We start from the raw sequence: 26,156 nt of genomic DNA on the forward strand, positions 1-26,156 counted from the left end.
CATTTGTTATTCTTTGTTGCTGTCATTCTCAGAGATTAACACATTTATCTCAGAATTGATACTATATCGGTTTAAAAATATCTTTATCATATTTAAACTTTACATAATGAGATATGGGAGAAAATATTCAATATGGTCTAAGCAGATCCAGGAAAATTATTTTTCCAATTTCTTTTCCAACTCTCCCATGTACAGCTGCATGGGTGTGGGTGGTCAATATTTACAGAAATCTTTAAAAATAATTGATGATCCACATATGGCTGTTCACTTTAACATACTGAATGAAATAAATAGTAACAATAAAAATATGAAGTTCAAAGATATTCCCCAAGAACTGCTTTAGACTGGGAAACAAGTAAGTAATATGAATTTACCCATTTTATTTCACTGACTTTGTAGCATGACTTTCACTTCTCTCCATTCTAACACATTGAAATGATATGAGTTAAGGACAATGAAATTCCTAGGTGCACAAAAGCAATCAACATCATTAGCCCACAAGAAGCAGCACTGTTTTAAAGGTTACTTCCAAAGGTTCTCATCCCAGTCCTAATAGAGCTATGCTGCCTGCTTCAGTAGCCAGTAGCCCTTGTATCTATTGAGCCTCTGAAATGCAGATAGACTGATTTGAGATGTGCTGTAAGTGTAAAACACATACCAGGTTTTTAAAAACTTAGTACAAACAAAATGTAAAATGTCTTACTCATTACAACTTTTACAATATTTGACATGTCAAAATGACAGTAGTTTGGATATACTGGATTAAATAAAATATGGTATTAAAATTAATTCTGGGGAGAACCTAAGATGGCAGCTAGGAGAGACAGGGCAAAAAAACACCTCCATGAAAAATACTAGATAAAAGCCAGAAAGTGACCCAGAGCACCAGTTCCAGTGATGCACCAGCTGGACACGGTCTACCAAATCCACAGGGACGGTGCACGTGGTAAAACTGGGAATCTGCATTCTGAAAAGAGTGAGTAAGCCTGCTGAATATCCAGCAGCCACACTGCAGTGTGGGGAAACTGTGGGTTGGCGTTTGGAATTGGAAGAGTTCTTTTTTAAAAAACCCAAAAGCGGCTGCAGATACAGCAGCGAGAACCACACCGTGATTCTCACCTCACACCGTGAGGTGCAGCATGAACGGGATGTGTGAACGCCTCAGTCTCTGGCGTGGAAGACAGCCTTATGCGCACCCACTTCTAATTGTCTCAGAGCTGGGAAGGCAGAGCTGTGTGAAAAGGGGGAAATTAACACACCCCATGCAACCATCCTTACAGCAGGCTGGGAATGCACCTACATGGCCCTGCAGCCCAGAACTTCCCTTGAGGGACAGCGTGCACTTGTGATGTAGCACAACCTTCCCTCAGCAGAGGCCCTAGAAGGGCATGGTTTGGAAGAGGGACCCACTTGGAAATCCCAGGACCACACGCCAATACCAAGGACTTGTGGGTCAGCGGCAGAGACAATCTGTGGCGAGACTGAAATGAAGGTTTAGATTCTTACAATAGCCTTAAATCTCCAGGAACACCTGGGAGGTTTGATTATTAAAGCTGCCCTCCCTCCCTAACCACTCACACATGCCCCACATTCAGGGCAGACAGAACCAAGAACACACACAAACTTGGTGCACCAATTGGATCCCACAAGAACCAGACCCACACACACCACAAAGACAAAGTTGGGGAGAACTGACTTGAGGGGAATAGGTGACTCGTGGATGCCATTTGCTGGTTAGTTAGAGAAAGTGTGCACCACCAAGCTGTAGATCTGCCAAATTAGAGATTAGTCTTTGAATAATCCTACATATCCTAAAAGAACCCTATCAAGTAAAGCAAATGCCAAGAGGCCAAAAACAACATAAAATTTTAAAGCATATGAAAAAAACAGACGATATGGAGAACCCAAACCCAAACACCCAAATCAAAAGATTAGAGGAGACACAGTACTTGAAGCAATTAATCAAAGAACAAAAGACAAACAATGAGAGCATGGCACAGGATATAAGGGACATGAAGAAGACCCTAGAAGAGCATAAAGAAGAAATTGCAAGAGTAAATAAAAAAATACTGATGATCTTAGGGAAATAAAAGAAACTGTTGACCAAATTAAAAAGATTCTGGATACTCACAGTACAAGACTAGAGGAAGCTGAACAATGAATCAGTGACCTCGAGGGCCAGAGAATGGAAAATGAAAGAACAAAAGAAAGAATGGGCAAAAAAATCAAAAAAATCGAAATGGACCTCAGGGATATGATAGATAAAATAAAACATCCAAATATAAGACTCTTTGGTGTCCCAGAAGGGGAAGAGAAGGGTAAAGGTCTAGAAAGAGTATTCAAAGAAATTGTTGGGGAAAACTGCCCAAACCTTCTACACAATGTAAATACACAAAGCATAAATGCCCAGTGAACTCCAAATAGAATAAATTCAAATTAACCCACTCCAAGACATATTCTGATCACACTGTCAAATACTGAGGAGAAGGAGCAAGTTCTGAAAGCAGCAAGAGAAAAGCAATTCACCACATACAAAGGAAACAGCATAAGACTAAGTAGTGACTACTCAGTGTCCACCATGGAGGCAAGAAGGCAGTGGCATGACATATTTAAAATTCTTGGAGAGAAAAATTTCCAGCCAAGAATACTTTATCCAGCAAAGCTCTCCTTCAAATTTGAGGGAGCGCTTAAATTTTTCACAGACAAACAAATGCTGAGAGATTTTGCTAATAAAAGACCTGCACTACTTCAGATACTAAAGGGAGCCCTACCAACAGAGAAACAAAGAAAGGAGAAAGAGATATGGAGAAAGGTTCAATACTAAAGAGATTCAATATTGGTTCATTAAAGGACAATAAGAGAGAGAGGGAAAAAATATATCTGACAAACATAAACCAAAGGATAGGATGGCTGATTCAAGAAACGCCTTCACAGTAATAACATTGAATGTAAATGGATTAAACTCCCCAATTAAAAGATATAGATTGGCAGAATGGATCAAAAAATATGAACCATCAATATGTTGCATACAAGAGACTCATCTTAGACACAGGGACACAAAGAAATTGAAAGTGAAAGGACGGAAAAAATATTTCATGCAAGCTAGAGCCAAAAAAAGCAGGAGTAGCAATATTAATCTCACATAAAATAGACTTTAAATGCAAAGATGTTATGAGAGACAAAGAAGGCCACTACATACGAATAAAGGGGCAATTCAACAAGAAGAAATAACAATCATAAATGTTTATGCACCCAATCAAGGTGCCACAAAATACATGAGACAAACACTGACAAAACTAAAGGAAGCAACTGATGTTTCCACAACAATTGTGGGAGACTTCAACACATCACTCTCTCCTATAGATAGATCAACCAGACAGAAGACCAATGAGAAAACTGAAAGCCTAAACAATTGGATAAATGAATTTGATTTAACAGACATACATAGAACCTTATTTTCCAAATCACCAGAATACACACTCTTCTCTAGTGATCACAGAACTTTCTCCAGAATAGACGATATGCTGGGACACAAAACAAGCCAAAATAAATTTTAAAAAATTGAAATTATTCAAAGCACATTCTCTGACCACAATGGAATACAATTAGAAGTCAATAACTGTCAGAGACTTAGAAAATTCACAAACACCTGGAGGTTAAACAACACACTCCTAAAATAAATGGTTTATAATGTAGAACGTAGGGGAACTAGCGATAGAGAGCAATTAATGAAGGGGGAACGATAACCCAGTAAGAACAGACAAGCTATCGTGGGTTAAATTAATATTCTGGGAATGCCCAGGAATGACTATGGTTTGTCAATTTCTGATGGGTATGGTAGGAACAAGTTCACAGAAATGCTGCTACATTAGGTTATTTTCTTGGGGTAGAGTGGGAACATGTTGGACTCCCTTGTTATGGTTTGTTTGAAATGATTTTTATAATTTTTTTTATACAGTTGTTTTAAAAAAAAGAGTTAACTTAAAAAAAAAATGAAAAAAATATGCAGCGCCCCATTGAGGAGCTGTGGAGAATACAGGGGTATTGAGCTTCCCCACCTTGATTGTTGCTAATGTGCTCACAGACATAGGGGACTCATGGTTTGATGGGCTGAGCCCTCTACCACAGGACTTGCCCTTGGGAAGTCTGTTGCTGCAAAGGAGAGGCTAGTTCTCCCTATAATTGTGCCTAAGAGCCTCCTCCCGAATGCCTCTTTGTTGCTCAGATGTGGCCCTCTCTCTCTAGCTAAGCCAACTTGAAAGGTGAAATCACTGCCCTCCTCTCTACGTAGGATCTAACACCCAGGGGAGTGAATCTCCCTGGCAACATGGAATATGACTCCCAGAGAGGAATCTCGACCTGGCATCGTGGGATGGAGAACATCTTGTTGACCAAAAGAGGGATGTGAAAGGAAATGAAATAAGTTTCAGTGGCAGAGAGATTCCAAAAGGAGCCAAGAGGTCACTCTAGGGGGCACTCTTACACACAATATAGACAACCCTTTTTAGGTTCTAGTGAACTGGAATAGCTAGCAGTAAATACCTGAAACTATCAAACTACAACCCAGATATAAAAATGTAGCTTATGAGGGGTGACAATGGGATTGGGAAAGCCACATGGAGCACACTCCCCTTTCTGTCATTTATGGATGGATGAGTAGAAAAATGGGGGAACAAAAAAAAAAAGCACCCAGGGTTCTTTTTTACTTTAATTGTTCTTTTTCACTTTAATTTTTATTCTTATTATTTATGTTTATTTGTCAAAAATTAATTTTGGTGATGAATGTACAACTATATAATGGTACTGCAAACAACTGAATGTATGCTTTGTTTTGTATGACTGCATGGTATGTGAATATATCTCAGTAAGTAAGAATTAAAAAAAAATTAATTCTATCTGATTCTTTTTAACTTTTTTAATGAGGCTATTGGAAATTTTAAAGTTACATATGTGGCTTACTTTTGTGCTTTGCATTATATTTCTTTTACACAGTAAAACCAGTTGGTTCACAGAATGTCCTTTCATCACCATATTTACACTGAACTAAAACGGATCATGCTTTTATTCTTTTTTGAATGTGTAATATATTTCAGGAATCAATAGGCAAACAAAAGTAAAAACGGTCATATATTTTGGGGAAATAATACAAAACCAGCAATGTTCCTCCACCCTATTTCAAAAAAGTAAGAGTAGCAAGAGGGTCTGATATTGCAATGTGTTTGCTGCTCATTAAGCAAGTGTTCACAGCTGCCTTTCCCAGACCAAATATAGCACTGCCAAATTTGTTCTACAGAAACTCTGCTCACTGTGTGGGCACATGCTCTGTCTTCCAAGCATGCCACTGTATTTCAATTAACTTGGCTAAAGTGTAATGAGGCTGTCAAAGAAACAGGAGGAAGAGGGAGAAAATAAAATGCAAGGCAATGGAAATAGCGAGGATGTGACAGTCAGCCAGGGCTAGCCTCCCACCCCAGTAGAGTGCAGACCCTGAGGGTTTGGTGAACAGATCAGAAATGTGAACCTGTCCCCTCAGCTGTGTCCTCTGATGGCTTGTAAATTTGGGATTTCTAGAAATGTAAGGATAAAATATGGGAAACTTCCTTTGTGAAAGTCAAGGAGCTAACTTTAATACCGCATCAACAAATAATTCTAAACAATATGGAAAGGCAGCTCAATGGACACACTCCCTTGCCTGTGGCAATCAGAGCCATCCAGTGCATCTACTTACTTACATTACATAAAAAAGAAAGAACTCTTCTGAGAAAGACAATGAAATGGAACCCCTATGCTCTCAGTGCTAACCTCCTCAGGCAGGCTGACTTTCATATATGGAATTCATTATGTCATTTCAGGCTTTAGAGAACATGAGTTGACCTCTTTTTGTTTGCATCCATTTAACAGAGAGCTGTGCTATAATGGGTTTCTATTTTACCTGGGCCTGGTTATTTTTACAAAGCTTGTATTACCTCAGTTACTAAAGGAGTAAGAGATATTCAGGAAGGTGAGAAAAGGCAAGGGAGAAGCAAGAATAAATCCAAATGCCTCTCCAGGTATCTTGCCAGTGTTACCTATTGTTACTGACTTGTAATCCACTGAAGTATGCCCAGTTTCATTATCTCTCCATTAAACAAATGTCTAGAGTGGGTGAAAGATCTTTATTCCTCTCACTGGCCTCCTTGTCTTCTTTTTATTCAGACATAAAAGTTGGTTGCTTGCAGAAGGCAAGTAATGAACGATGGGAACTGTCACAGAAAGAGGCAATTAACCAATTCATTTTTCTTTAGTTTAAAAAACTCTTCAAACTGCAAGTTTGTCCATTAGGAGCCAATACCCAGGTAACTGGGAGATTCAGTATTCACAAGAATATTATGCAACTCATGGATTCCAAATGTGGACAAATGGAAAGCATTTGCAATAAACAGGTTTAAAGAAGCATATATAAATAGAAAGCTACTTCTGGCTCAATTAGCAGTGTCAAATTAGATTCATGCAAAGACCTACAAATAGACAACAGGGCAAATGGGTTAAAAATAGAATATTTACCAAATATCAAATTCTAGAACTTTGACATTTCCCAAGAACTTCTGAAACAACACTTTTCAGTTTTGTGCTTTAAACTTATAGACCCCGTACTTCTACTGAAAGTAAGAGCAAGGGGTATACTTGGTGAGGTAAGGGACCTAGAAACAACTTTCAAATTTATTTTTCTAATATATTTTCAGTTTATTTTAAGGAAGTACTGTTTTAAGAGATCCAGCTCTAGCTTATTACTATTTTTAAATAACCATAATTTCTAATAATTCTATAGCATATAACATCTGTAAAATTTGGGCAACTTTTTTAAAGGTTTAATCTGCTTATTTAAATTAAGAAGAGTGCTTGGCACTCTTTCCTGAGGTCTCCTTCAAGAAACCATTAATGATGGCATCACCCTCCCACTGCATGAAAAGAATTCCATGAAGCATGTGAGTTTTCTGCTTGGTGAAATAAAGGGTAACAAAACTTTTGCCTATCTTGGATGTGAAACTATGAAACATATTACCATTTTTGATAGCTTTTTAAACTGCCTGATATCTCAGAGCCCAAGCATCCTCAGACTTTACCCTGCCAAACTATAAAAACCACACAGATTTTATTTCACATGTTGACATTCACATAGCGTAAAGACAAAATAACTGCATTAGCATTTAAGCACCAGGAAATTATTTAAACAGAGTTATCACCTACAGTTGGGTGGCTCGCATCTCCATGGAAACACTCAAAGAATTACAATTTAATCAACACCTAATATGTCAAAACAACCCTTTGTTCCAGTTTGCTAATGCTGCCTTTTCGCAAAACACCAGAAGTGGATTGGCTTTTATAAAAGGGGTTTATTTGGTTACACGGTTACAGTCTTATGGCCATAAAGTGTCCAAGGTAATGCATCAACAATCAGTACCTTCACTGGAGGATGGCCAATGGCATCCGGAAAACCTCTGTTGGCTGGGAAGGCATGTGGCTGGCATCCGTTCCAGAGTTACGGTTTCAGAATGGCTTTCTCCCAGGACATTCATCTCTCAGCTCCTGTATGTTCTTCAAAGTGTCCCTCTTGGATGTAGCAAGCTCGCTCCTTCTGTCTGAGCTTATATCATGCTCTAGTAAATTAATCAAGGCCCACACTGAATGGGCGAGGCCACACCTCCATGGAAATTATCTAATCAGAGTCATCACCCACAGTTGGGTGGGTCACATCTCCATGGAAACACTGAAAGAATTACAGACTAATCAACACTAATATGTCTGCCCACACAAGATTGTATCAAAGATAATAGCATTTTGGGGGACACAATACATTCAAACTGGCACACCAAGCATCCTCAGACTTTACCCTCCCAAACTATAAAAACCACACAGATTTTATTTCACATGTTGACATTCATGTAGCCTAAAGTCAAAATAACTAGATTAGCATTTAAGCACCAGGAAAAGCATCAGTGTTCCTAGGATCTTTTAGTATGTACGGTTGTTGGGGGGAATGGGTAGGTAGTATTATTCCTTTACCAGTGCTCCTCATTCAGAGTCCCTAAGTGGATCAAATAGAACCTCAGACATACCATCTGTACTAAAGAACATCCCTGCTAAGTGCCAATGGGAGACGAAAACCTATGATAACTAAAATTAACAAATATTTTGAAGCCAGCACTTTTAGGCAAAGTTTTCTAATTAAAAAACTAAACAATTGGTTATTTAGCATTATGCATTAGAGTTATATTTTCTAATTAGAGATCTTGGAAAACTTACTTATTCCTTTTTTAGAATTCCATATTGAATTAAATTTATGTTAAGAAAACAATTTCTCTCAGCACCCTTTTGACTTTATCTAAAACAATTATTATTTTCATTGTTCTTGGAAGTGTATCAGTTATACACAAGTTGCTTTTCTGTCTGCATTTCTTGCATGTACAAATTTCACTTTTCTTATCAAATAAATGCCCTGCAAAACATCTAACTTGCCATTTTACATAGCTTAGAAAGTTTTAAAATGCTAAAACCTTTTGGAAACTCTTTCTAGTGTTAAAATAGAATCAACTGCTATAAGAAGCATTTCAGATAGATGTAAGGAGTACTCTTTATCCTAGCAGCAGGAAAAAATGAGGGCCCATTCTTTAAAAATAAAACAAAACAAACAACAGAAAGTAATGAACATGCCAATAAGCTGCATGTCATAAAGCTGTCACATCAGGAATTTTAAAAAAAAATTATGGCATTTTGTAAGAGCTAGAGACTAGCTTTTTAAGCTTCTTGCTTGACTTAGCTTGATTTGCTAAATCTTACAGTAATTACTCAAGATTATTTCATTGAAACATGAATAGTTTTAGCCCATTGAAAATGCCAAGTAGCCAATATGTCAAGCTATTTAGTTATGAAAGAAATCATTTAATAAATAATAATTATAATTTATTTTGTATCAATAAGCAATAAATAGGATGAATAAAAGCCAACAAATTAAGTATAACACTTTACTGAGGGCATAAAAAAATGAGCAAAATTAAAATCTTGTATCATATTTGACAGAGAGGAAAACTAGCTCTTTCCACTTTTATCACTAAAGAGATAAAAAATATGCTGATATTGAAAAGAACCACGATGAAGAAAATCTGCATCATTTCAGGTCTATCCAAATTTTTCTGAATTATGAATTCTACTCCTTCCTCTGAATTTGGAATCATTTTATCTCTACATGTTTCCATTCATTCAACTCAACAAACATTCACTGTGTGCATTTAACGTGCTGAGAACTATTTTATTTGATTCTGATAAAACAGTAAGCAAAACAGCAACAATCCCTTCCCACATGAGAAATACCTTCTAGAAGGGAGAGACAGACAATAAATGTTAAAATACAATAAATGAGTAAGCCATATAGCATGTTAGAAGTTGGTAAATATGATTTTAAAAATATAATAGGGCAAGGAGAATCAAGAGTGTTGAGGGGAGACGAGTTTCAAGTTTAAATAGGATGCTCAGGGTAGACTTCATTGACAAAACGGTATTTTATAAAGATATTAGCAAGTAAGCCATATATAGATACACACACACACACACACACACACACACACACACACACACACACACACATATATATACACACACATATGCCCTATCTGTTCATTCAGAAACATGCACTGAACACAAAATACTAATCATTGAACTTGTATTTAGGCTAAGTCTGTCCAACAGGCTCTCAAACTGTGGCAGAAATGACATAAATTGGAATAAAGATATGGGTGTGTGTGTGTGTGTGTGTGTGTGTGTGTGTGTGTCTGTGTATTTATGCTTAGATGGCCAAAAATATCCTCATTAAAACATCCTAGCTTCTCAGAGATGGACATCAGGAAATTGAAGGGGCTATCAGGACATTACAAGTCATGGCATTTGTGAGAAATCCCATGAAAAATATATTTGCACCCACGGTCTCCTATTTTGGAAATGGATCCTTTTGTATAGTAATGCTACCCAATATGACTGATTTTTTTTCACCTAGCTTTAAGGCAAAAGTATTTCATATAAAACACTTTTGCTCAGAAGATACTTAAATACTTATTTACATATAGAGATTGTGCAAATAGCAAAACCAGAGTGGTTGTGAACTATGTGCAGCAGAGATAAACACCTACAAGATGTCAGAAATTACTTTTTTAATTCTAAAGGTGAAAAAAAAAAATAGACATTTCCAAGATCATAAGCAGTCTGATATTCTGGATGGGAGCTAGAGTTTATTCTTGTAGTATGACCTCTTTCATTATGAAAGTGACTATTTTGGTGAGTATTTTGTTTGTTTGTTTGTTTAATCATAGACATACAAGTCAAGTATCTATCTATCCATGTTCTTAGGGACACCCTTACCTGAGAAAGCAATCCAAATGCAGTTGCTTCAGACTCAAATATCCAGAATCATGTTTAATAATTTAAAAAGGTATCTCCATTTGGTGGAGAGCATATATTTACAGATATTATTATTGAGTCAACTGGTCTTCTTCTGGTTTTCTCTCTGCACTCAGGAGAGGGAAGACACAATAGAATGAACTCATCTGGGGCAATAAACAGACCTTTGCAACATGGCACAAAGCCAACAGGTTAAGAATAGAGATGGCCCAGGGAGGCTCTTTGAGGAGGGTCCTGGTCAGTGGGTTCTAGCAGCATTACCTGATTACCCAGCAGAAAATTTTTCTTTTCTGCTTTTTAATTCCTTTAAATTATGCTTAGGACTTCCATAAGTTATAATGGCTTCAGCCTAATGTTAGCTGTGTAATGGGGAATAAAGATGAAGAATCGATATCCATGGTAGGAGGGAAATAGCCTCAGAGAGAGCTTCAGCATCAGGAGAAACAATTACAACATTGCCAGGTGCAAAAAGAAAAGAGAAATAGGAAGCAATGGTCTGGAAAAAGAAGTGACAAGTGTAGCAGGGATAGATTTGTGGAACATGCAGGAACAGTAAGTTGGTCTGTCTTCAAGTTGAGATGAGATAATCAACTGATAGTCTATATATAATGAAAATAAAATTTTGAAGTTTTAGTGAAATCATGAATAAAGAGATTATACCAGAGATGTCTAGCCAAAAATGATTTTGCCTAATGTATAGGTCATAATCTAATGTATCAATTGCAAATATAATATATATACAAATATATAAATATAAATATATTCATCAAAATACTTCATGAATAGCACTATCGCTACTGAAAGAACAGTTGTTCTTCCTTGTTCTGAGTGAGAGAAGATTTTAAATACAGACATACATGCACATGAACACACATACACATTTTATATACACACATGCACCATTAATTGGAAGCTATTCTTAAGGTTCAAACCAAGTTTGTGGCAGGAAGAGGTAAACTCACTTCCTGTAGTGAGTTTAGAGCTAAATTCACTTAGGGTGCCATCCACTGAACACTAAATGAATCACCATATTTTGCTGCAAAAAATGATCAAATAATCTTTAATTAAATTTCAGTGTCTCCCTTACTCTCATCTCCAATCAACCACAAATAAACTGATATTCATTTGGAATGATCCATCTATGAAGAGAAACTAAAAACAAATTCATTTTGTTGATCCATTTTTGAAAACATACTTGCTTTGGTCCTCAGCAAACACAAGTCTGATTTTTTTGTGAAATGTGAATGACTTTAGCTCTGAATACAGGTAAGCACAATATTTTGGTTTGATGAAGGAAGTCCAAAAACAATTTTGAAAGCAAAGTTCATGGTAGCCCCTTTTCGTAACGCAAACTCTCAGAACAGATGACAGGCTCAAAACCCTCAAAAGAGATAGGCACCATTACATCTTGATACACTAAATCCCCATAATGTGCTTTCTAGCTAAAGAAAATGAAATTACTTGTAAAGTGCTTTGAGGCAAAAACTATTAACTTATGTTATTTTCCTATTATGTCCAAATGAATAGAAAAAAAATTACTTGGATTTTCCAATGCCAGACAACATTCTGCAAAATACTTGAAGCAAAAAGAAGTTACAATTTATAAATAGGGACGGTTCAACCTAAAACCTACAAAAATAAAAAAAAAAAACAAGGAATCTTTCTGTGCAATTTTTTTTTCAGTAACAATTTAGCTACCACATCTTGGCTCAAAAAAAGGAGAAATACAAATAGACTCTATCTCAGTCGAAATAGGAAGACACCAGAAAATGTGTTGGTCTAATTCAAGAAAAGATTAAGATAATAGCAGTGTGGGTAAATTTAAGGTAACATTAATGGAGAAACTAGGTTTTAAATCCATAGACCATTCAACATATTTGAAATTCCTGAACCCCTTTTACCTCCTTGGTTATTCTGTACTCTATTATTTTGTTTTGTTTTAATATTTATTTTACTAACATATGTGCAACATAAAATCTCACCCTCTAAGGTCATTCAGATATTTAATTCAGTGGCGTCAATTACATTCACAATATTGTTTTACATCATCATCACCCCCAATAGAAATTGTATTCTCTTGTTTTGTGATTAAATTCTACCTGCATACATACTCTCAATATTTTCTTGTTGACCTTTTCTTTTGTATTTGCTTATTATTTCTACCAGATAAAATGTTTAAACATACAAGCAGTCACAGCATTTTATGTTAATAAAGAACATATATGATAGTATATATATGAGAGCCTTAGAATTTTACAGGATTGTTTGATTTGGGGCAACAGCTTGATACTAATTTCTTTAGCAGCCCACAAGGGGAAGGACAAGCATTTCATAGCATTTTGGCACATCACACACTCTACAACTTGAATCCCTCATGGCAGCCTCATGAGGAAGGTGTCTTTACCCTCATTTTATTAGAAAATGGAGACCACTGAGATTAGGTATCGCAATGAAGTTTACAGAGCTAGTAAATAGTTGAGATAGAATTAATTCTCAGTTCGATGGGATCTCAAATAGTACCCAAAGTTTAGAAGTCATACAAATTGTATCCATTCATTTAAAAGGATATTAAAACTTTAAGTTTCAACATTTCACTGAGCTATACCATAATTCAATAAGTGACAAAACTAAATTCATAAAGCCCATACTAACAGGTGGGACACATTTGAGAATTTATTTCTAATATGTCAATAGCACCCAAATGTAAAAGGAGGAGCATGAAGAGGTGAAGGAAAAAGAGGGGAAGGAGAAGGAGGAGAGTGATACCACATAACAGGCTTTTTCAGAGCAATTGGGTGGCAGCATAGCACAAAGATTAACAGGCTGGGCCTGGCAAAGCCACCCAGGTTTGAGTGTTGAGTCTACAACTCACTAGCTGTATAACCTTAATCAAGGTGCCTTACTGCTCTGTGCTCCATTTTGCTTATTAGCCATTATTTTTGATAGCCACTGTTCCGGCACTTCATATTGTTATCTCATTTAATATTAAAAGTGAAATAACTATAAGTATATTCTGAAAGCATTTCTGTTGTTTACCACCCTCAAATCCTACTTCATTTTTGCCTATATTTTCACTTGTAAAGAACTTCCTAACATTAGACCTACTAAGGTTCATAATATACAACATAATACTGAGACCATGTAGAAACCTAATTTGGGGTCTTGGTTCTATAGAAATTATTGCCCATAAACTTAATTAAGAAATTGCACATGTACTGTCTTGTGACAGTTACTATTGGCATAAAACATAATTTAAATCTTATAATATTTGTTCTTTTGTTTCCATTCTCCTCTCTAGTTGCTGGTGTACTAAATAGATAATGTCCTGAGCTGAAACTGGGGCTGGACAGAGAAGGAACTTTCTCCTTGGGCATGACTAAGCAGAGCCAACTACAGACCATTGGATGAACTCCAAAGATTGATTTCTCTGATCTTTTCTCCATAGCATGGTGAGAGACATCTCCATGGGACAGAAAAGAAGGGCCCTTTATACAGTTCTTATCTAGAATAGCCCATCATGATACTGCCTGTCTCTATTTTATTTTTATTCTTATCCTTTGGCCAAAGGGGAGATAAATTGCATTACAGTGTAAACCTGTGAAGTCTTATGATCACTATCTGCCCATAGTTCAACTTAAATAGTCATTTATAACTACTTTAATAATTCAACAAGAGAACAAGAAAATCAATACCAAAAAAAAAAAAAAAAATCATACAAAACAATGGTGTCCCCCAAATATATTGGAAATTAAAGCAAAAACTACAAAACCTAATATACAGTCTGAAGATTAAATATGAGAGTAAGAAAGAAAAATTTTAAGCAGGCTATTAAAGAACTGATCTATAATCAAAGTCTAAGTGCCTTCTTTTCAAAAACTCCTTTTTCTATCTCTAGAAGAAAAGTAAAAGCAAGCAGTATAAAGATAGTAAGCAAACCCATCACCCGTGGAATTCTCCCAGTAATGATCAGCTTCAACGTACCACAGATGAAGACTTAATCCCAGCAACGAATAGGGCACTCATCATATAGTATGTGCTCAATAAATGTTTGTTGAATGAATGAATGATTTAGGAATGAATTAGACATTTAAATACTCTACTAATTAGTCCCCATGCCTCTAGTCTTTTCCCTTTTCTGCCACTTCAACATTGTCATCTCTGTCACCCAAACTCTATAATCTGATGCTGAAGGCTCTCAACAATATTTCCAACCCATATTCCCAGGCTTACTTTTCACTATATCTTTGCAAAACCCCTCTTTTCCAATCTATGTATTAAACATTGCCTCCCAGTACTCTTTGCCTTTCTACTTCTCTGCTTTTGATCTAGCTGTTCTACTGACACAGAACGTCATTGCTCCTTCCCACCACCCTGCCTTTTCAAGTTGTACTCATTTCTTCGGCAAAGCTTTTTCTGATCCCCTAACTTATGAATGACTCATCTGTCCTCCAAGCACCTCTGACAATTAATGCTTAAGCAAGTTGTATAGCAACAAATTATGTAACAACTGTTCCTCTTCTTTGGAAAGTAAAGTAAGTTTTTCATTCAATTCTCCCATTCTTCCTCTCCACCTCCTCTCCTCCCCCATTCTTCTCTCCCTCTCTTTTTCTCTTTCTCCTCATACATACACACATACATTCATATATACCCATATGTATCATATTATCATGTTTGTGTGCCTAACACTGCTGTGCTTTAGGGGCTCCCATGTCCATAAAATACAATATTAATGGTGCCTTTTGGAATTGGGCTTGATATACCCAAAGAACTATCTTAGGATATACTTACAGCATTGCATAATTCGAGAAAGCAATATTTACATTGTTTTCTACAGGAGTGGAATCCCTGGAGCACAACCTCATCGGGAATTCTAGTTACTTGATTTGCTTATTTTATGTAACCCTTTGACCAAAGAGTAATTTTATGCATTAAAACATAAATCTGAGAAATTTTATGATCACCTTTTTCTTGGATTCCTTTTATAACTATTGTTTTCAGGCAATCTGATCTATCATTTTAACCATCGACTTTCTGAAACTTCAACTCCTTTGTCCACCCACTAAACCCAACCAGGAATCAATTTATTTAAATACATTATCTGTTAATCAGTCCTTTATAGGCTCCAGCCCCTTAAATGGAGTTGTTTTCTCAGGGCCCCATTGTTAGCTCTATTGTTTACTTACTTTCCAAATCTTCATTAGGTGAACTCCACTCTACTCACAACTTCCATTTCCATTTATGTAGTGATCACCCCCCTACCCCCACCCTAATGATCTCTCTAGCTCCCATCCTTCCTAAGTTCCAGGCTTACGTATCTAGTCTTGATCTGAATTAACTACCTCGATGTTCATTCAACAGGCCCCGAATGAAACTATCTTATTACTCCCATGTGCTCAAAATCTCTCATTTTCCTGTGTTCCCTAATCCCAACCAGAACTAGAATCATGGATAACATTCTCCTTTTCTTTTTACTGTGAACAACAAACAGGTGACCAAATCCTATCCATTCCATCTTCAAAATATTTCTGAAATCCATACTTTCACTTCTATCCTGCTACCACCATAGAATCTCCATTCCATATTATCTCGATACCTGCAATAAACTCTCTCAGCTGAGTCCCCTGCATCCAACTTTGCTTGCATCTAATCTATCTTCCCCACCATTGCCAAGATCATGCCACTTCATTGACATAAAATCCTTCAATGGCTCCATAGGTTTTCACACTAAAGGCCAAACTACTTCGAATGGCATATGAAACTGTTCATTAAAAACATTTTTTTCATAAGAAATAATGATAAAGTGCTCTATTGCACCATCTCCGAGGACCAGAATGCAATTGCTCCCTAATTGCCCAACTATGGTAAGTGCTAGTTCTTCAAACTGAAGGGAGGCATTGCTACCCTGAGTGAAGCTCAGAGTAGACCCAACGCCACCACTAAGTAGCTGACAGAAGAAAACTATGCCCCTCCATGTTCTCCAGGTTGCTTCACAATGCTGAGGGCAAATGTAAGTCTTTCAAGACTTCATGTGACCAGAGCTTCCCAAGCAAAGGGTGTTTACTTGAGACGATGTAAGGCCAACTCACTAAAGTAAGCTTCACTGTTTGCATGAACATCTACAGGGACAAAAGAAATGATATTGGTAAAGAAGTGTTGCTTGACTTTCCACTCACTGTGGACAGCTATGGTGCCACACAGGCTGGCAACACTGGCATGCTGTGGTAGGGGCTTTGGTGGTGTTTCTCTCACAATGTTCACAGGAACATTCCAAATACTATGGTATGCATATGTTAATAAAAGAACTATATAGAAGTCACAGGTTCTTTTAAATCCCCAAAATGAAAACGGCAGGAAAATGAGAAGTACCCGTGTATAACTGGGGACGTACACTTCCTAAGTAAGCATGGATTTTATCTTCTGAATTTGGGGGTCTTACTGCACCTGCCTCAGAAATTAGTATTATTGTGTTATCCCAAATACTTAAATAAACTTTATTTTCTAGATCAGTATGGTGATTAAAAATAATGAATACAGAATTAATTAAACAGAAGTGTCTGGGACACTTCTTCATCCTCACCTCTTCCTTTGTCTTTTTGGATATCACTCGGAGCCAGTCTCCAATCATGCTGAGAACAGCTGCAAAGTAAGCAAGCCCTACAAGGATCCAAAACCACACCACAGGTTTATAGAAGTCTAGATATTCAATATCTGATCCACCTGCAAGAAGAAAACAAAGTAGAACCAAATAACTACATGTTCATAAAAAGAAAACAATACAGATTCTTGCCAAATTTATCAACTGAATTTTGACTTACAAAACATAGAAATCTAATATTCTCATCAATTGATCCATGCTATTTTCTTCATATGGAATTCCTCATTTACACTCATTTAACTCATCTATTTTTCAAGAACTAGTTACAAAATTCTTTCTTGATGAAACCTTTCATTATTTCTCCAGGTCATAAGTATTTTTCCTTGCTTTCTGTTTCTTTTTCATTTTTTATAATTTTGACAACTCTAGCACTTGCGTGTCCTTCTAATTCTATTGTAACAAGTAGAAAGTAGAGATAACACCTTTTTTGGTATGCATTTAATTTACTGTATTTTATTGTCAACAAATACATGCTAACTAATCAATTCATGCTAACTAATTGATTTCATTGCCAAAGTGGGCAACTCTAGAGATGGTTCTTATTTTAACGTCATCAATACAATGGATTGATAGATGCCACTACGATGACCCCAGAAACCCTTACTCACGAAATGAGGCTAAAAATTGACTAGGAAATATAAGGAAGGAACAGTGACTAGAAAAATAAAAACTGGGACATTATAGGCTCAAAGTGTTTGAGGTACAAACAGGTGGAGATTCCCAGCAGGATCCTTAAATATAGACCTAATACTTAACATATATTATTTCCATATATTGAACATAGCAGCTAATAAATAGCAAGTTTTCTTTAAAAATCAAATATACGATATTGAATATAATATTACTCTATATAAATTAGACTTTCATTGTGTTGCCTGCAATGACATTTTCAAATACTAAAGGTTCAGGGTAAATAGAAAACATTTTTCCATCAGGTAAATAAAGTGAAAAGATGCAAATTCAGCTCTCTTTTGAGGCAAGCAATTTTAAAAATACAGTGTGCAAACTAAATAAACAATATTACCTTAAATAATGTAAAAAATTGTTTTACCTTGCCCAGCATTTGAAACAATAATTTCTGGGAAATTATGGAAGCAAAATGCATCTCATGATGGTTATGATTTGGCCCATGTAGATACAGCTCTACAAATTCACAGAACTGACTTAAGAAATGTGTGTGGAAACCTGTTACATGATAGGCTCACTGGCAAATTCCATTTTTCCAATGTTTCCATTTCAATGAAACCAAAATGACATTTTTTCCAAGAATTTTCTCTTTCAAAACCAGTAAATCTTCCTCCAAACAGTTGTAACTCACTTAACACATAAGTTCACCAAGATGTTGATTTTAGGAAAGTTAGTTCATGTTCAAGATGACTTTTTATATCTTTTTCCCTTATAAACAGGATATCACAGTTTGAAAAGAGTAAATTAGTTTAATCACTAAAAGGTCTATATTTGGGTAAAATGTTTAACCCACAAGTTTTAGTGGATTCTAATCCCAGGGGAAAAAAAAATATTTTCCCATTCTTAATTGCCACTCTTAAAATGAAATACCAGCTGTCAAATGATCTAGAAAGCTAATATATAGGAGATTGTCAAACAGCTCACAACTCCTATTCACCTTCTGAAATCTAAGATTTCTGAATTAATTTCCACATTTAGTGGATTCTCTTGATCCAAGAATCTTATCAAATTAAAATGCTTGGAACGTTCAAATAACTTGCTAAATATCTTTTTAAAATGTGGCTGCTATTAGCATTAATTTAGTATAGGTACATTCAGGAAATCTTGCTTAGTAAGAATCTAGGGTAATCTCTCTGTTCTGGATTGACTCCCCATACCCTTTCACCCATCTCCACTCTACCACAGACTCCAGAGCTGCAGCCTGCAGGATGCTACAACCCACTCTCCCCTCCTGGGTTTCTCATCAACTTGGCAGGAACTGTCTCCCCTCTGCTTTTTTTCTTTGTTGCCACTGAAAATGTGCACACAAGTCCTTGCCATTTTAAGAGATTTCTGGCTAAACATTATAGGAAAGCAGACAGATGGTAATAAAAATAGCAAAGAGGGGTGGAGGCACAAAGGTTTCAGGAATCTTATAAACTCTTCCAAGTAGTTAAAATAATCTTCCTGACTCTTTTTCTAATATGATGTGTGACTGCTTCCTTTAGATGATGCCATCTCTATTTGGACCTTTTCCTGAGGCATGAATAGGGAAATCAGCCAGTCTAATCCAATGTAGCAAATGAAACTCCAAAAAATGTAGTTCAGGAAATGTTCGGACTGGCATTGTTTCCAGGAACCCATTCTCTTCTCAAATGGGTTTCCTAAATGTTTGCTGGGACCAATTCCTTCCCTCTCTGGTCCCAAAGTCTTCTAGAGAGTGACAGGCAAAACCATTCCATCCTAAAGGCCCACGGGGTAGGTGTTGAGGGGAGTTGTATTCCCACTCATCACATTTCCAGTGATTTAGAGCAAGGGGTATTAGCGAGACCCTGTGACCACAGACTTAAGCCATACTTTCCAGCTGCCTCTAGCAGTAATAAAGCTGATAATTTATCATCACTCTCACAATTTGTTCAGAACTCAAGAGTAAAAGACAGATTTCTATTGGCACCCTGAAACCCCAATGGAAGTATCCCAACTTTAAAAAAGAGAAATCACAGTTTGAGTAAGTAAAGTAATATGTGTAAGGCCACACATAAAAGTGGGCAGTAGAGCTAGAATGCAAACAGCACAGGCTGTTTTCATTGAACCAAGGTGTCTGTGTCACCTATGATCTAGCTACTGTCCTTCTCATCACTTATCCACTAGGCTGTTTTTCCCATACTGCATGGCATATACTTAGTCTAAGCTCAGGACATTAAATCAAACAAGGTGTGCCTTAACCTCAAGGGTACTTGGAAACCATGTGGGTCTGAAAACAAGCTCTATTTTACCAGAAGCCTCCCTACCTTACTTCTGCCTTTATTCCAACAGTTCCCAGCAGTTGGCCCTCTTCCTGTCCTAAGAATTTGAATATATGACAGCCCCCTTCTATTGAATTTAATTTTCTTTCTCTGTGGTGTCTCTGAATCACAAAACATTTATAAAGGAAAAAAATATATATCCTGAGTTATAATCTGGCTCTTCTGCACTAAGGTTGTCAAGTCCATGCACGTCCCCTGGTTTTCTATAATGACTTACGTATTATAGAGTATAGACATACACATATTTCTAAAGAAATGATGGGTCATTTTTTACACTGGTCTATAAGTATTTTACTTTAGATCTCAAATATTGATTTCAATTTTGTTTTGGTTTGTTTGACTTTATTTTTACTATCTAGAGACATCCTGCCCTCATATGAAGAGGAAAAAAACCCATATTTTCTGTTTTAGTATATTTTTATTTTGTAAGAGCAAAGTAATTTAACTGAATGAGTTGTTTCTTGAGTGCTTCAAGAATTGAAAGGCTTTTTCAATGGTGTTGTGGATGTTTTCCTTTTTAAAAATGGAACTATGACTTCAGTATTAAATGATAGCTCACCTACTAACTCAAACTTCTCCCATGCCATTCTGTCATAATTACAAAACTCTCAGGCAATATCAGGCACTGTTTACTAGAGGGTCTACTCAAGGCCCTCTATTAGAATAAACTGTTTTGGACAAAAAACTTGCCATAGTGTTTAAATAGATTTATGTGTATTCACGATAGCCCTTCAATTAAGCGAACTCTAAACACCCCCTGAATGAGTCATGTTTTCGGTTACAATGGAAAGCCATAATTTAGTTCTAAATGCATTTCCAATAATGACTTTTAAAACATAATTCCAAGAAAACTTAATTCTTAATATGAAATATGAAACATAAACATGTTTTTTCCAAATCAAAAAGGTTATGACAAATTATTATAGAACTATGAAAGGTTAAAAAAAAAATAGGTGATGGTGAATGTACCAGCTGAAGATGAATTTCACTAGGAAAGTCCCAAATTACATTTTCTACACAGAGGGAGCATAAGGCACTAAGTGTGAAGCCTAATCAACCCAGTAAGCTTTCAATAACAACATGTGAATAAAGAAATAAAGGAAACTATACTAAATCCAAAAATACTACATTTCATTGATCAAAATTCCAAGAAAATATATTTAGATGCCTGCATAATTTTATACTTATATGAAAAATTTGTTTCCCTAATATCAACCATAAGGATTTCTCAGAACATCTGAATTTTGGGCTAAAGTTTTTGGTATTTATCAGACTACTAGGTAACCTGAGGACACTGCTTTGTGAAACTATAAATTTGTATCTGGCTTTCACTTATTCATATTACCTCTCAGGAACTAGCCTGTTTTATGAAAAGGAGTTTTTTAAGGACTTCTTCAGGCAGCTTCAAAACAACCTGTAGAAATGCTTTGCTTGGCTTTGATGATCACACAACCATAACAGCATATATTAAAGGAGTCACTCACTTTGAAAAGGTATTTTTAATTATGCTAAATTGGGTAATTATTTGTCTTTTCTCAAATTTTAAGAATCACTATTTTTTGTTTGGTTACTGTTTTGTTTTTTAAAGCCACAGCCATAGAAGACAAGTTGTAAAAACAAGCCTGAGTAAATATGAGACAATCTTTCACACATTTCCATATAATTAATAAAATACTCCTTAGATTTTAATGAAGAAGGCTGATTTAGCTCTCAGTCTATAAGGCAAGCATGATTTCACAACTTATCATCCTGGATGTTTCATCAAATGGAAAATAAAATGAAATGAAACAGAACATAAGAAATCAACAGTTAATTCTCAAATATAATATTGCCATTAACTCTAACTTACCTGTACAAATTTGAAGACAAATCATTATAGGAGATGCTAAAATCAAATAAATGACAATTTGCTAAATAATTTTCTTTTAAAGAAGGTGTTACTCCGCAGGCACTACTCTTAGCAAGAGAGGTGTGTTTATTCATATGAAAATTAAAGCACTGGACCAGGCTCTGTGACCTCCCTGGTCTTTTTTAGCCCTAGAACATTAAAAGCTAGTGAAAGGACAAAAAGGTCCATAAAAGAAGAAGCTGATTTCAAACACTAAGGTAATCAAGCAACCACTAAAACATGTCCCTTGTGTAAATATAAATATAAAATTGAAATTTGCCAGGAGATGTGTTCCTGGGGAAAAATTACTAAATGCTAAATTTCTACATTCAGAACATAAACAGGGAAACCTGGACACCATGTCGATTTTTCTGGACCAGTGGTCTCTAGATGTTTTTTATTCAACATCGCCAACTATAAAAAAGTTTTGTGCATGCAAATCTAAATATATATTTATTTATGAATTAGAAATGTATTATGTTCTAATGTATTGTATCATGAACATTATGAAACATCAAAAGTAAGAATGAGATTTAAAAATGCATAGAAATGGGAGTTCTCGTATTTTCTACCCACATCTGATTGGACTTTCTTGCTCGTTCCCCAGGGATAAGCACTCTATTTCAGGGTCCTTGTCTAAACCACCATTTTATTTATTTGCTGCTTTTGAGATACTCCTTATAATTACACCAGCTTTAAGAAATATGTATATATATTACAATGTGTTTCCTAAACATTTATAAATCACTTTCCATTTTTTTTTCCTTTTAAAACACCATGATTTAAAGAACATATTTTTTATTTGCCTTCAAAGAAATAGAATGCAATTATTTTATTGTATTGAACCCTAATCCTATTCAGAACAGGTTTTGCAGGCTTGAAGAGGGTATAGTGAGTGTGGATACCTGGAGGTACATCTTTGTTTTCTTTTGAGACTTATGGCCCAAAAGAAAGATAAGAAAGTTCAAGTTAAAGCAAAGCCTCTTGTTCTTCCCTGGTGAAAAATCCAATGAAGTTAGAAAACTGTCTACAGTTACATCTAATAGCAAGAGGGAAGGTTCTTAAGAAACTAAATAGCTGATATTTCCCAGATGGGGTGTTCGCCTTAACTCAACAGCTAACTTTTATTTCTAGCCACAAGACACCCAGAAGCAAAGGCTAATTTTGTGTACTCAACTGCATTTTATGAGGCAATTCTTCTCCAAGATCCTTTAAAAAAGAAAAAATTCACAACTTCTGCTTTCCCAAAGAATCTTACAAATAGCACGCATTTCCTATCCAGCCTTTGCCACATCTGCCACCTTGTCCACATCCTCACTCCAAAAACACAACCTGGGCATGAGCATCTAGCATTTAAAGACCAAATCTACCACATTAGGAACAAGGTTCTAAGGTTTCATAAAGACAAAAATAGACACAAAACACACAAATAAGAGAGGTAGAGATGAGTAAATAAAAGTTGTGCCAGTCTGCCCCTTCTCTAAATTATCTCTTCTCAGCATTTTTCACATCAATCATATCAACTTACTTTGCTAATGATTATCAAGGTATGTTTTTACCATATTTTGTTATTTCTTCTGTAAAGTAAAAAGTAATATTAAAAATAAAATAATGGATTTAAAGTATAATAAACTTCCAGTAGCAAAAATGCTGTTTATTAAATTATACTTAATGCTACACAAGGATCATTTTGCTACCCTATTCTTTCAACACAGCACCAGGACCCTCAATTCAGAAGACATCATTGACCTTCTGTCCTTGTGCAGGACGGTATGGTTACTTATAGACCCATGCAACCCAGCCAGTTTCAGAGTGCTGATCTCTTAATGAAGGCTTAACTTTTTTTTTCATCATCTACAAAACCATAAAGTAACAATATTTGTTCTTTTATTCTAAGCTTATACTGTGGTCACAAATATGATATTATTTTAGGATTCCACTCACATTATTTTTATTTATAATTTTTGTTTTTTCAGAGAGCCTCCGATCATAAAGGGCCACAGACTGGGCGGACACAATCTGTCAATTGCTTGAAAATAACACACTCAATATGAGGCTGTTGGCCTGAAAATATAAGACTTGTCCAATAAGACCTGTAGACTCCACAAAATTGCTACAAGACCTTGTTAACTACATTTATAAATTGGTAATATATTTAAAGATTAATGCACCACAAGTATGCATTTTGTTCTCACCACTATCTTTCCTTTCTCCTATATTAACACACTTTTCACTTCTTATGCCAAATTATACATCTTCAATGGGAAGTAGATAAAAGGGGTATTTTTTATCCCTTGTTTTCTATGGTACCTACAATTGTCTGAAATGCCTCCCTCCACATTTTGCTGATTATAAAATTAAAAGATCTCCAACAAAGCGATGTGTCCTCCTTTTCCAGGTCCTCCTGTCTGGTACAGAGATGGGTTTACAGTATCTTTGACCAAAAGCAAAACTTGCCCATGAACACATTCCCATCTTCAAGGATATCATGTATTACCCACAATGTGGGCTTGCCAGAATTAGCAAATTAATAGAAACAGATGAACTGCCAGCCTTCTCTGAGATTGTTGTAGAATTGCACATCATATTTTCCTTTCTGCAAATATTTAAGTCAGAATTTTGTGTCGAGGAAGAATAGTAAATGGCCAGAAAGTATAAAACTGTCTTAAGACTAAATTAGGCTGGTGAGTTTATTCTGGAGAGTTTAATACCACATGTTTAGCATGTTTTTCTAATACTTCAAATTGGATTTTTTTAAAGAATGTTTTAGATTTTCTGGGGCTAGCCAAAATGATGCGTAATGGAACATTACTATAGTTATCTGTACCACAGATATTATATGTTATTTAAAATTGGAGTTATGATAATAATAGTAACTGGATAATATAACTGGAGAAAAGAGAATTGAAATGTTGAGGACCTAACACCTAAAATATAAAACAATGAAGCAAATCACGGTTGAAATGACATCTGCAGAAAAGGAAAAGTCAAAATATATGAATAGAAAAATGTAGACATCATAGGTAAGGTCAAAATTATTGTCCTGATAATTGAACATTAAATAAGGTAAATATGATAGAGAAAAGGTTTTAAGTAACCAAGTATATCTGAGGTTTGCAGATGTCAGCAACATAAGGCATGAAAAGGGCCTAAGCTGAAAGAGCAAGGCTAAGTTAAATCTGATTTCTTTATCGGTGAAAAAAATTCAAGAGGCAAAGACGTGGTTTCTGAAATTAGGAAGAGAATGTAAAATTCTGAACAACCAGCAATTTAAATTTCTTTCATGGAATGAAATGTAAATGTTCAACCCTGTCCTTCTGCTTACCTTTGCTGCCAGGGAATGGCTGTTTTTGTCTCTGACACTTGCTGTGTTGTAAACCCAAATAAAAGTCTAACTAAAGCTCATGGGCTAGGACTGCAGTGCCAGTGCCAGGAAAACCTTACCTGCAACATAGTCGCCAAATCCAATGGTTGTTAAAGTGATAACCACAAAATAAATGGCGTCCAGGGCACTCCAGCCTTCTATGTGCTTGAATATGATTGCAGGCAGAGCCACAAACAGCACACAGCCAAACAATATAAATATGATTGTTGAGATGATGCGAATCTTTGTCTGACTAACATTCCACTTCTAGGCATGAGAGGAGAGAGAAGGGGGGGAGGGTTGATTGATTATTGGAGTACAGGCAAAGCTAACCCATACACTGTTATCAGCAAATTAGCAAGTGATTACATTCTTTTATTCCCTTTTATATTTATTTTCCAAGTGTCTTCACTTATGAAAAATGGGTAAAAAAAAAAATCATAAACTCAAAACAACCAATTCTAATAAGGATTTACCCTTACATAGCTTTACAATATGTAAAATACTTCCAAAAGTAAATTACATTTGCTTTAAGAATACAATTTCAGATTTACGTCACTATTTGTTAACCAGAATTATTTTTGAAGTATTTCTGTTCTATAGGTATACAACTGATTGCAGGCCAAACACAACTTGGAAATATCTGAAAATAGAGAAAACTGAACCAAGATCTAAATCCGCTGATAACTGATAAAATTATAAATTTTATGAAGACTTTTTCCTATCACTCTGGTTACTTTTTCCTAATATTAATTCAGTTGATTAGAGTATAACAATAATAGACTTAAAGTCTATACTATATAAAGTATAACACTAATAGACTTAACTTAGGATTGCTGGAATATAATC

At 35.7% G+C, this 26,156-nt stretch overlaps 1 protein-coding gene across 6 annotated transcripts in view; it reads right to left on the reverse strand.

The window, feature by feature from the left end:
- Positions 1-26,156, reverse strand: part of KCNK2 (potassium two pore domain channel subfamily K member 2) — a 188,763-nt gene that overhangs the window by 22,319 nt on the left and 140,288 nt on the right. For all 6 annotated transcript variants that reach the window (XM_037823829.1, XM_037823838.1, XM_037823821.1 and 3 more), the window contains 2 exons: positions 25,388-25,574; positions 17,006-17,145 (listed from right to left, as the gene is read on the reverse strand). In XM_037823829.1, coding sequence (XP_037679757.1) covers positions 17,006-17,145; positions 25,388-25,574 — 327 coding nt within the window. The remainder of the gene's footprint in view (positions 1-17,005; positions 17,146-25,387; positions 25,575-26,156) is intronic.

This window comes from Choloepus didactylus, chromosome 2 (genome assembly GCF_015220235.1).
Source record: "Choloepus didactylus isolate mChoDid1 chromosome 2, mChoDid1.pri, whole genome shotgun sequence".
Taxonomy (NCBI): domain Eukaryota; kingdom Metazoa; phylum Chordata; class Mammalia; order Pilosa; family Megalonychidae; genus Choloepus; species Choloepus didactylus.